At 42.9% G+C, this 12,727-nt stretch overlaps 1 protein-coding gene across 2 annotated transcripts in view; it reads right to left on the bottom strand.

Annotated features, from left to right (window-relative positions):
- The window catches only part of kif6 (kinesin family member 6), a 121,107-nt gene that overhangs the window by 24,925 nt on the left and 83,455 nt on the right, over positions 1-12,727 (bottom strand). For both annotated transcript variants that reach the window (XM_061968500.1, XM_061968501.1), the window contains 2 exons: positions 11,823-11,925; positions 11,535-11,590 (listed from right to left, as the gene is read on the bottom strand). In XM_061968500.1, coding sequence (XP_061824484.1) covers positions 11,535-11,590; positions 11,823-11,925 — 159 coding nt within the window. The remainder of the gene's footprint in view (positions 1-11,534; positions 11,591-11,822; positions 11,926-12,727) is intronic.

The following is a 12,727-nucleotide window of genomic DNA, read 5'->3' as shown; positions in this document are numbered from 1 at the left end:
AGGACCCCCACTTACAGAAGGTGTGTAGGTTCACCTACGGAAACCGTTAGCTTCTTCTAGATCAGGGGTCTCAAACTCAAATTACCCCAGGGCCCCTGAAGGTAGAGTTGGGGTGAGGTTGGGCTGCAAGAAGTTATCACTTCAGAATCATGTTTTAACCAGGTGACTAAATTTGTTAACTACGTCTACCAGCAGCTATCGTGAGCCTGAGCTATGGTAAGCCTTAAGTCTTTATAAGTTTAATGTAACAATTTTATATTTTTACACTGCTGAGTTCCCCAGAAGATGTACAGAGATATTTCAGGTTGCTGAAAGGAAGTTGCTCTTTGTGTTGTCCATTGTGTGTTTATTGTGCTGTAATTATTATTGTATTTAGTGTTCTTTCTTGTGGGATTCAAAATTGCCATTATATATTTAACTATTAGCAGCCCAGGGTGCACGGCCTGCAATTACATTAAACTATAAAGTTAAGCACAGGTCCACAAAATGTGGGCCAGTTGCAGCAACCAGGCCACAAACTTGAGATCCCTAATCTAGATAGTTGTTTGACTGTCTTTTCTGCGCTCCGGCGGAGCTGAAGCCAATCCAGCACAGCCAATCCGAGTGTTATGGTTTGCAGGGGATGTGATGGCAACAGACACCAGGGATCACTTTAGCTCTAAGCATGTATTATATATATTCACTATATATAATAATCAAACAATAATAATATAAACTAAGGAAATGGAGTGTGAACTAAATCCAAGCGTGTGTATGGTGTAAGACTATGTGTAGTATTTAACTGGAGGGTTTTACCGCAAAATGTTGGTGAGAGCGAAAGAACACGGAAGTCCATGGGGCAGGCAGGTGATCCGGGGCAAGAGAGAGGCTTCAGAATCCAGGGGCGAGCGAGGAGTCGAGGAATGAAGGAGGCAGTCAGAGTCCAGAGGGAGATTCAGGGAAAAGTGAGACCCACAGCTCACTATTTCTAGGCAACGGAGGGTAGGTACACCATTAGAAAGCTAAGTTCCCGTGAGGATCCTTGGGTCCACTGGTCCTTATGCTGCTTGTCTGATTAGACACAGGTGCGCTGATAACAAATTGTCTCCAGGTGCGAGGAAGCACGCCCGCAGCGGAAAGAGAGCGACTGTGGGCGTGGCCCGGGGTGTGTTCGTCAGGACGCAAAGATGAGGGCGCATTCCAATGCGGCCGTGACAGTATCCCCCCTTATGGACAGCTTCCAGATGTCTTAGAAGTCGAACACCCCAAAAAACAGGAACAAAAGTCAAGGGAGGGCGGAGGGGCAAACTGGTGATGGGTCGCCGGCCCAATTGTCCCCGAATCCACCGGGACCGAGTCTGGTGGCGGCGGCGAGTAGAATGCCGCTGAGGCCGGCGAGGCGGGCGACCAAAGAACGGCCACCATCTTGGCCGTCGGGAAGGCGGACGCGAGTGGCGCCATGGTGCGTCTCGCCGGAAACGAGGAGGAGACGTCTGAGGCAAAGAGGATGACGTCTGAGGCGTGGAAGCAGCAGCAAACTTAGTCTGAGGCGTGGAAGCAGCAGCAGACGTAGTCTGAGGCGTGGAAGCAGCAGCAGACGTCATCTGAGGCGTGGAAGCAGCATCATACCTCGTCTGAGGCGTGGACGCAGCAGACGTCATCGGCGTGGAAGCAGCAACAGTGGAGGAAGACGTCATCGGTAATGCAGGCATGGAAGCAGCAGACGTCGGCGGCACCGGAGACAAGGAGGACGGCTGAGGATCTGGCCGAGGTGCTGAAGCCCGCACTGCCGGCCGAGGTGCAGAGGTCGGCGGAGCGGGCCGAGGGGAAGAGGTTGGCGCTGCCGGCCGAGGGGCAAAAATCGGCGCTGCTGGCCGAGGGGGCAAAGGTCGGCGCTGCGGGCCGAGGGGCAGAGGTCGGCGCTGCCGGCCGAGGGGAAGAGGTTGGCGCTGCTGGCCGAGGAGCAAAAATTGGCGCTGCTGGCCGAGGGGGCAAAGGTCGGCGCTGCCGGCCGAGGGGCAGAGGTCGGCGCTGCCGGCCGAGGGGCAGCGGTCGGGGTCAGCCTGGGAGCTGGTGGAGACGCGGGGGCCAGCCTGGGAGCTGGTGGAGACGCATGGGGCCAGCCTGGGAGCTGGTGGAGACGCGGTGGCCAGCGTGGGAGCTGGTGGAGACGCGGGGGCCAGCCTGGGAGCTGGTGGAGACAAGGGGGTCAGCCTGGAAGCTGGTGGAGACGCGGGGGATAGCCTTGGGACTGGTGCTAGCTCGGAGGCTAGCCAGGGGGCTGGTGTTAGCTCGGAGGCTAGCCCAGGGACTGGTGCTAGCTTGGACGCTAGCCCGGGCACTGGTGCTAGCTCGGACGCTAGCCGGGGACTGGTGCTAGCTCGGAGGCTAGCCCAGGGACTGGTGCTAGCTCGGACGCTAGCCTGGGGACTGGTGCTAGCTCGGACGCTAGCCTGGGGACTGGTGGCTGCGGCTGGGAAAAGCGGAAGACAGGTGGAATTTGTCTGGCAGGGGGTAGCCTGTCTTGGTGCAGCTGCGCCATTCCATCAGCACAGCCACCAGTACTAACCCCCCCTCCGAAAGCGGATGCCAGACGCTTCTTGCTGGCTGAGGAACAGTCACTAAGGGTGGGAGGAGGGTGTCCAGGCGATGGGTAAATTCCTCCTTGCTCATATCAAAGCTAAACATGCCTTTCCACGACAGTTCAGGCGGACAAGACAACTCCTCCCGTGTGGAGCGAAAAAAAGAAAAAGACATGGTGAATGGGGCAAAAAGAGGAAGAAAAAAAAATTTCACAGGGGGGCGGAACAAAAGTCACAGGGGGAGGGGCTAAGGAACTGTGCCGTCAGGTCCTTAATAATTTTGGCGGGAATTTACTGTTATGGTTTGCAGGCGATGTGACGGCAACAGACACCAGGGAGCAGTATAGCTCTAAGTATTTATTATATATAGTCACTATATATAATAATCAAACAACAATAATAATATAAACTAAGGAAATGGAGTGTGAACTAGATCCAAGCGTGTGTATGGTGTAAGACTATGTGTAGTATTTAACTGGAGGGTTTTACTGCAAAATGTTGGTGAGAGCGAAAGAACACGGAAGTCCATGGGGCAGGCAGGTGATCAAGGGCGAGAGAGAGGCTTCAGAATCCAGGGGCGAGCGAGGAGTCGAGGAACAAAGGAGGCAGTCAGAGTCCAGAGGGAGATCCGGGGAAAAGTGAGACGGACAGCTCACTTTCCAGGCGACGGAGGGTAGGTACACCATTAGAAAACTAAGTTCCCGCGAGCATCCTTGGGTCCACTGGTCCTTATGCTGCTTGTCTGATTAGACACGGGTGCGCTGATAACAAATTGTCTACAGGCGCGAGGAGGCACGCTCGCAGCGAGAGAGAGTGACTGTTGGCGTGGCCCGCGGTGTGCTCGTCAGGACGCAAAGATGAGGGCGCATTGGAATGCCGTGACACCGAGGACCTCACTAAACTATATAAACTCTGCTGTGTTTGTTTATCTAAAGGTTTAAGCCTGTTTGATTTGGAAAAAGTTCTAAATGAGTGTTTATTTGTGTGGATCCCCATTAGTTGTGCTTTTGCTACCATACATGTAGCATACATGCAAGCATACAAAAAATAATTAGCTGTGCTTTTACTAGCAGACATGTAGCATACAAAAACATTTTGCCCATAGTCGACTGATTAACAAATCTAATTTGACTATGAAAATCCTTAGTCAAAGACTCATAAAGTAGAAAAATTGAGAAATAGCCACACTATGAGTCAAATTCACATGCTGAGTGAAATGTGGCAATATCATATGGTATATGTGTGTGGTTGCTGTGATTGAGTTTCAAACTTAAAGCGGGCCAGGCAGTCACACATATCCGTACGACCGTCTATACACATCGGGCATTACAATCAAGAAAAACAATGACGACATACTTTAAACACAGCAATTTGTGGTCATTTTTAACTGATTTGCTGGCATAAAAAAAAAAGATTACCACTGTGTCAAGTAATAGCAATGTTCTATGCCTTACACCTCAGTCAACTCACCTCACCTCTCTGGGACACGTCTGCGGGCTCGATACCAAACCTCCTTCAAAGTTGTGCCGGATCCAAGCCAGGCTTTTAGTCAGAAGACATGTCGTCGTTGTAAAGCCATGGTTTCAAGCTACGGGCCACAACAAATATTTGTGGCCTGGAGGTTAAACTTGTTATTCCGCATAATTACCACAGCAAGTTGAAGATCCAAGGATCATAAATGCTATCCTGTTTCGGTGTATGTTGATACAAGAGTATATGAAATACAAATAGTCCGTTAAGTCAACATATGAAGTAATTTGAAATCCTCAACACAGCAATTTAGGTGATCAAATGTCCTTAAACACCATAAGTAGATTTTCCATGGTGGATTTTTATGCTAGAAAAAAAAAAAAAAATACCCAGATGCTTTATACAGTATGGGTGTACTGCATACATACTACTATGTGTGGCATTGAAATGAAAAGTTCATGTTCAAATCCGACTGTATCCATGATATGCATCAACGGACCTTCAAAATAAATATACTGTATGTCCTTATACTTTTAGGACCTATGGTCTTAGAACAGATGCTCTTTAAGTAAGTTTTGATTCCAGGACGATTTGATATTGCCAAGAAAAATCCTGTAAACCAAAGAAATGCTCGGACAAATGTCTCCAAAAGCAGCTGCTTTGATTTTGAGCCCAATGCTGGAAAGATTAAAGGGACAAAGTAAAATGCCTCTATCTATACTGTGCCGTTTCTACGTTCTACATCAACTAAGAGACAAATATTGCATTTAGTTTCCAAGCAGGGCTTCCAAGATTGCAGGCAAGCACGCGGAGCTTAATATTACAGCACCGGTTTCATGCCAGAAGAGGCAACCCAACGTCCACTAAAAACACTCCTCATCTCGGAGGAATGCAGCTCCATGTGTCTAATAATGTAGTAATATTTAACAGCATCAAGACGTTTGATTGGTCTTTTTCCACAGTCAAGTAATGTCAGCGATTTAGTTCATTTCGAAGAAGCTTAAAGTTACATTGAGCAAACTAATATAGTTACACTTGCGCAATTTAACATGCTCGAAAAGGAGTCGGAAGAAGCAGAGCTTTCTTTGTGGGTGTGTAATGATTGAATAAAAACATAATGTACAATACAAGATAATGAATTAAATAATTCAGGAATAAATATGAGGCAATATGGTTCTCAGCATTATTTTTCTTTGTACCTTATAAGAACTCACGATAATTTTACTCCACATACTACGAGGCTTCCACAGGCCTGTATGCACTCGCTACAAAGTCTGGGCATGCTCCTGATGAGACGACTGATGTTCTCCTGAGGGATCTCCTCTCAGACCTGGATTGGGGTATCAGTTCACTCTTGGACAGTCTGTGTCGCAACGTGATTTCCCGGAGTTTACCAATTGGATTTAGGTATGGGTTTAGGGCAGTCCAAAGCATGAATAACTTTGTCATACAGAAACTGCTGACACACTCCACCCACATGAGGCTAAGCATTGCCATGCATCAGAAAAAAAACATGGCCCACTACACCAGCATATGGTCATACAATGGGGCCGTGGATCTCATCCTGGTACCTAATGGCAGTACTCTACTGCATTATGTAGCAGGCTGAGGTCCTATGCAGACATGAAGCCCTTTTTCACCACAGGAATCCCCCTGTGTTTCCACTAAAAACTAACTAGGTAGATTTAGTTGTTCAGGAATCTTTCTGAGTTCCTCCTAGCTAGGTGGGACTACCAGGAACCTTTTCGGGGGCAGGCTGTGCTGTCGAACACTGATTGGTTGAACACAGTTGGGGGAGTTCCTAAAACGTATTTTTCAAACACACGACCGCCGTTGGAATACATCCGGCAACTTGTTTATTTCTTATTTCTTGAGTATTTCTATTACAACAAACTTGACAACAGAGAGAAAGAAAAACGAAAGGAGCTTTCAAAATGCAGGAACGTAGTCTTCAAACTATATGCAGTTTATTAGTTTTTACAAACTTAATTTCGTTACGCAAAGCTACGAGAAGTGGACAGTCTCTTTTAAATGTATTTACGGAGGAGTATGAAGCCGGACTTGAAGCGGCGACCTCAGCTGCTTACTAATGTTGTGTCGTTCGCGAACGATTCGTTCGAATGAACGAATCTTTTGAGTGAACGTCCTGAAACGAATCACTTCATGAGCTGATTCGTTCCTTTTTCAGTTCAGTTGAGCTCCGCCGCAACCATGCCGGTATGAGTGGAACTGGCGCATTCTGTGACTCACTGAACCCTCGACGTCGGCGAACGACGCAGCCAGCAACTCATCATGGGGGCGGGGGGAGGGACTGAGCGAACGATTTGTTCACCGCGGATTAACGACATGAATCACTCAGTGAACGACAGAATCAGGACTCGCGAACCTACTGACACAGAGAACTGACTGTGTCGCGGAGGACGACGTCACATTGAGGCTCTCGTTCTGTCACTGTGCGCGTCGTTCATTGGGTGCTGAGGGCTTGTGTCGTTCGCGAACTGACACACACCGAGATCTGCCGCTGGGGAAGCTGTTACTGACTGACTCATGTTTCGCCAACCTGCACATAGAACTGCTGCTGCAGAAGTGATTCACGTTTACGTACTGAACTGTGCTGACTGTGGCGCTGTGTCAGTCACTCACTGCCTGGTGTACTGCATGCACAGAGCTGTGTAGGGACTCGCGTTCACCCTATTTGCTGCTTCTCCCGCGAATGTCTGCTACGCACGCCAACCCCCCCCCCTCCTATTTTTTTTGTGGGGGGGGGGGTTAAACAAATTTTTTGAACGACTCAATTTAAGGAACTGATTCTAGTGATTCAGTACAGTCAAAAGAACTGCCGATCCCATTACTACTGTTTACTACTCTTAACTTTGTTGGATAAATGTGGAAAAAAAAGAACGCAGCTAAATAAAATCCACTATTAACTATTTACTTTATTACATGTTGTAAAAGTAGTCAGTGACACTCCATTTGTGTAGTTATTAGCCTCAACCCGAGTGTACAAAATGCTAATGCTAACCATGTAATGCAAAAGCCAATGTTTGAGTTGTAGGCGTGAGATAAACCCTGACATGTATTATTTATATATTGTTATTTACAGCTGAAATTGACCAAAAGGAATCGCCTGACCCTCAGGAATGCATCATTTACCGAGAGGACGATTTTGTGATTGTTGGACATTGCCGACAAAAGCCTGACTTTTAATGAACACTTTGGTACGCTTTATCTTTTAAATTATATCGTTTTTTATATGATTGCTTTGTATTTCAATTACTTACTTATTAGTAAAAAACGGTGACCTAATATTGTCCGTTTATTTACATGGTATCATATAAATAAATCATATTGTTTTGTACATGATTGCTTTGCATTTCAATCACTTACTTTTTAGTAAAAGAGCTGTGACCTAATATTGTCCGTTTATTTACATGGTATCATTATAGAAATATAGTAAACCATCCCTTCATACGTCATCAGCCTGATTTGTATAAACGACCCTTAACTGTGAAATGCAGTGGAAATACAAACCACACACTTCTACAGGATCCAGAGGTTCCAGGAACCAAAAGTTCCTGAACTTTAAAGGGCTTATGCATTCCCAGTCCATCGCTGATCCACCGCCAAACCTGTTATGCAATAGGACGTTGCAGGCAGCAGAACGTCCACACACATCTCTGCCACGTTCGTAACATACTCAATTTGAACGTGCTCTCATCTGTGAAGACCATAGGGCGCCAATGGCGAATCGAAAATCCTGGTGTTCTCTAGCAAAGTCCTGTCAGGCTGTAGGATGTTCATAACTAATATAGTCTGTTTCTGACAGTTTGAGCAGAACCAGGCACAATAGTGGCTTGCTGGAAGTTATTTTGTAGGGCTCTGTCAATGCTCCTCCTGTTCCTCCTCTCACAAAGAAGCAGATAATGGTCCTGCTGTTGCGTTGTTGCCCTCGTACAGCCACTTCCACGTCTCCTGCAGTGACGTGTTCATGTTTGTCTGTGTGAACTTTGTTAGCATCTATTATATTTATATTCTGTATAATTCTAACTATACAGCTAATCTTTTTTTTTTGACATTTAGGGGCCTTATCATGCAAAACCAACTTTTCATACATGTTGGTACCTGTTTTTGTGTATTTGGATTCCGATAAGTCCTGAAATTTTGAAATCAAACTATGGAGAAATAGCGGATATATTTATAAAACAATCTTGCCTTCTTCCAAACCTGCTCCAGATGAGCCGTTTGGAATTTGAGACTTTAGTGAAGTATTTAACCTTAGTTACATCAGTGGATATCGCTATACATAGTAGATGTTTAACCCAAAGCACTTTGCGTGAGTCCGCCATTTGTATTCAGTTGTAGACTAAATTTGTAGTCAATAAATTCATTATTTTTCCCTATCCTTTTGTTGTGAGGCTTGTACATGCACATGCATGCTAAAATCCTCCGCTGTTGCCATTTCTACTACAAAGTAGCGTATCATTTGAATGTCTATCTGTCAGTTGACTCAATATGGAAGCGCTAAAAATTACAACATGGCAGACAGGGTGGAGACACAGTCAAAAGGGGCTTGGCCAAGAGGATTCCGGCACGTAAATAAGACCACTCAAAAAACGGCGCAATGTGAAGAGACAGTCACAAAGCGGCTTGAAGATGGTCTGTAAAACAAAACCTTAGCAAAATGTTGACCAAAGCACCACCATTACACGTGATGTAGACGATAAGGAATTGTTTTAAATGTAGAAAAGAAAAATCATAATATGCTTATTTGCTGATAAAATGCAGGGCAGAAACCTGAGATGCTGTGGCTATTCTTACCTCTCAGCCTAGTGAGCAAAGGAGGTAGGTTTTCTTCTCCAGTCAGCACATAGCCGGTATGTTTGCGGAAATATTCATTATACCGTATTTTTCGGAGTATAAGTCGCACCTGCCGAAAATGCATAATAAAGAAGGAAAAAAACATATATAAGTCGCACTGGAGTATAAGTCGCATTTTTTGGGGACATTTATTTGATAAAACCCAACACCAAGAATAGACATTTGAAAGGCAATTTAAAATAAATAAAGAATAGTGAACAACAGGCTGAATAAGTGTACGTTATATGACGCATAAATAACCAACTGAGAACGTGCCTGGTATGTTAACGTAACATATTATGGTAAGAGTCATTCAAATAACTATAACATATAGAACATGCTATACGTTTACCAAACAATCTGTCACTCCTGATCGCTAAATCCCATGAAATCTTATACGTCTAGTCTCTTACGTGAATGAGCTAAATAATATTATTTGATATTTTACTGTAATGTGTTAATAATTTCACACATAAATCGCTCCTGAGTATAAGTCGCACCCCCGGCCAAACTATGAAAAAAACTGCGATTTATAGGCCGAAAAATACGGTACTCCATGACTTTCTACAGCATGTGTAATATATTTAATGTAAGTGTGACATCATTATTGCTACAATAAAATATAGAGAAATGTCATATGGAGAGGCGCGAAGGTTCCCTTCCTCACTGTAAAGGGGTGGCAGCGTATTTGAACTAGTAGGTGATTGTCTTTCTACATTTTAGCTTTACTTAGCTACTGTCTTTAACATATGAGACAGACTGAGTGGGTGCTTCCAGAGGGAAAAAAATGAGTATAAATGAGTATCCAATCTGGATTAAATGTTTGATTTGCACTGTAACATCCTTCTTCTGCTGTTTACACGAAAGCTAAGTAGTTTTTTGGTTTGTATTTTGTACACTTACTGTACCGAAAATGAGCCGTACTGTAAAACCGAGGTACACACTGAACCATGAGGATGCCGTGCCTTTACATCATTATAAATTAGTGATGTAAGTTATTGGTTTTGAAATCTCCCTAATAATGTTGTTATTAATTATCATAGCCTTTTGTATTTCCATTGACAGAGGGTAGTCTGCTTGCCTAGAGCCATTCTTAATAATATGTCTACAGAGTGTCTTGTTCTATTCATTTTGCATTACTTTTGTCATCCACAGTGGGTCTTTGTTCTGTTGCATGTTAATGTAATGTCTAAATTGCCTACTTTTTTGTCATATAAGTTCCAGGGTTCCCATTCCATTTTCCAGGACTTTTTCCAGGGGATCTTCAGCTGTTAGAGAGAAGTTATCACGTCATGCACTAATACAGTCCCCCGTTACTGTCATTGTTTGGAAGTGTTATTTTCCGCAGTTGTAAATTGCATTTACATAGGCTGTTTCTGTTTATTACTCAAGACATTTGATGTGCAGTCTATGCCTTATCCGTGAAAAATAATTACGATAATTGTATCATAAAACAAACACAGCCACATGGCTGACACTTTATGTGGCTGTTTGTGGTTCTTTGTTGGCTGTACAGCTAATTCCTTCTCCTGTCTTGAAGTAGCCTTGCCCTTCCACATGACTTTTTAGAGTTGACAAACCCATGTTGCCAACATCACAAGACTTTCTACAAACTTGTAGTATGCCCTGTGCATACATCCTAACACCTCTCCTAGCCGACTGTCCCTGAACTGGGGTTCTTCCATCCATTGACTTTTGAATTTAGAATGTCTTCCTGACATTGTCATTCACTCCTGTAATAAGAGGACAACACACATTTGAAACTGTCTATTACTGACCTCCATTTTGTTGCTTAATCAACCTGTCAAGCCTTTTTAAATACATTTGGTTCAACAGTGTTTCAAATAAAAGTTTTCACTGCCTATTTTTCTCTTCCCTGTGGTCACTGTTCGCATGTCAATCTGTTGACAACTACTTGCATTGGAAATTAATGATCTTTAGTTTACATGAAAAGTTGCTAATTTCAAATTTTTCTCCCCATCTATCAGTACACATACAGTAGACAGTATTTTAAAACAGCAGAATTCCTAGATTATAGTTTTCTGTCACTTATTTTAACTTTCTATTGTCAGACAATGAAACAAGTGTGGGATACTGATTGAAATGTGGTCCACTTTAAATTACTTGTTAACTGTAATTACAGTTAAAGTTTCAGCTGGTTTTAGAACTGCACACAGTCAACTTAATAAACAACACACCCACTATTTGCTTCTCTGCCTGTCACTCAATGGAGGAAAGTTAGAAGAAAAACCTCACACTTACAGACCAATACCAGCAACACTTTTTAACTAGTCGCTAGTTTTGTCTTTGGTGCCAAGTCCTTTAGGGGTCTAATATGTCACTAAATTTAGCGATAAAGTCAAGTTATTTGCCTTAATGTTGCTCCAAGCATTAGGTAACAGCAGACATGCATACGCATAACTTTTAACCTGTCGCAGGATAAATAGTTTTCCGGGATAACTTAACCAGAGATACAGATAATTCCAAAAAAGACTGAGGGCAGAAATTAAATGGACTTATGCAGTAAAGCAGAGACTGGGAAACAATGCTAAAAGCGTGCAGGATTGTAGTATTATGGTCCGTAATATAAGGTGCACCGTTTAATTAAACCTGAGCATGACATCAATGCATCCACAGAGAACTTACTAATTTTTTGTTTGGTGTCTTGAAGTTGGTCCCCAAGTTTTCTGGCCTGTGCAGACCTGTAACAAGAAATGTATTTCTGGTACTTTTTACTTATTACACATATTATTTCATATACATTGCAGCAAAACATAATATATCTCGATCATCTTTACAAACTCAGTACTTTTAAATGAAAATGTAAATGTCTTCAATAAGAAACAGTCCAAATAACTTGTCGGGATTTGAGCTTTTGACCTCAAATGCCCTGTCCATCCTGTTTCTGATATCATTCACCTTGATAATGTATACCTCTCTTTGAGTAGGCTCCTGTTGTTTTCAATGATGGGATGGTCATCATGGTCTGTGATAAAGGTTTCAAAGGCCTCTTGCTTTCCCATTGACAGTTGTGGCCCTATCAACAACAAACATTTAGTGTGAATACTCAGGTCAAACACACATTAACTAGAGTGCAATGTCTGCCCACCCAAGCTGATTGCTTTCCACCCTTTAGACATAAATCTATCAAGTATGAAGCCTCAGCAAGTTTTGAGTAGTTTCCACAGCCCCAGGTATACCCAATTTCAGTCTGTCTCCCAGATGTGAGCCAGCACCCCACTGACATTGCCGACTTCCCACTGAAACCTAATTACAAAAATAAAAGACTTTCATGTCTTCCAGTAAACACAAGACAGACATACTGTATACAAGAACATTTATCGAGAACAAGTCAGCAACATATAAAAGACTTCCACTCTCCCCAAATTTGGCAATTTACTAGATGTAAGGAAAGGACATCAGTTCGGACTAAACCTCCTGCTGGCAGTTGCTTTTTAATGAGCTCATAATATAGTTTAACAACTACTTTTATTAAAGTTGTAAACATATGCGTTTAAAAGATTTATGCGTACAGCAACATAATTTATTGTTTTACTCTTATATGTAATCTAATTGAAAATAAAAGTAAATACAAAGTATAAGGTGTAAAGACAGTATTTTATTTATTTGTATGTATATATATATATATATATATATATATATATATATATATATAGATAGATATATGTATATACATATATATATATATATATATATATATATATATATATATATATATATATATATACATATATATATATTGTAGATGTACTGTTTGTATAATAATACATAAGGTAGAGTGCAGACCTCCACCAAGGTGAGAGTTAAAAACAACAGTT

The sequence above is a fragment of the Nerophis lumbriciformis genome, linkage group LG08 (assembly GCF_033978685.3).
Source record: "Nerophis lumbriciformis linkage group LG08, RoL_Nlum_v2.1, whole genome shotgun sequence".
NCBI classification, from domain to species: domain Eukaryota; kingdom Metazoa; phylum Chordata; class Actinopteri; order Syngnathiformes; family Syngnathidae; genus Nerophis; species Nerophis lumbriciformis.
This window is presented reverse-complemented; position numbering and strand designations above follow the sequence as displayed.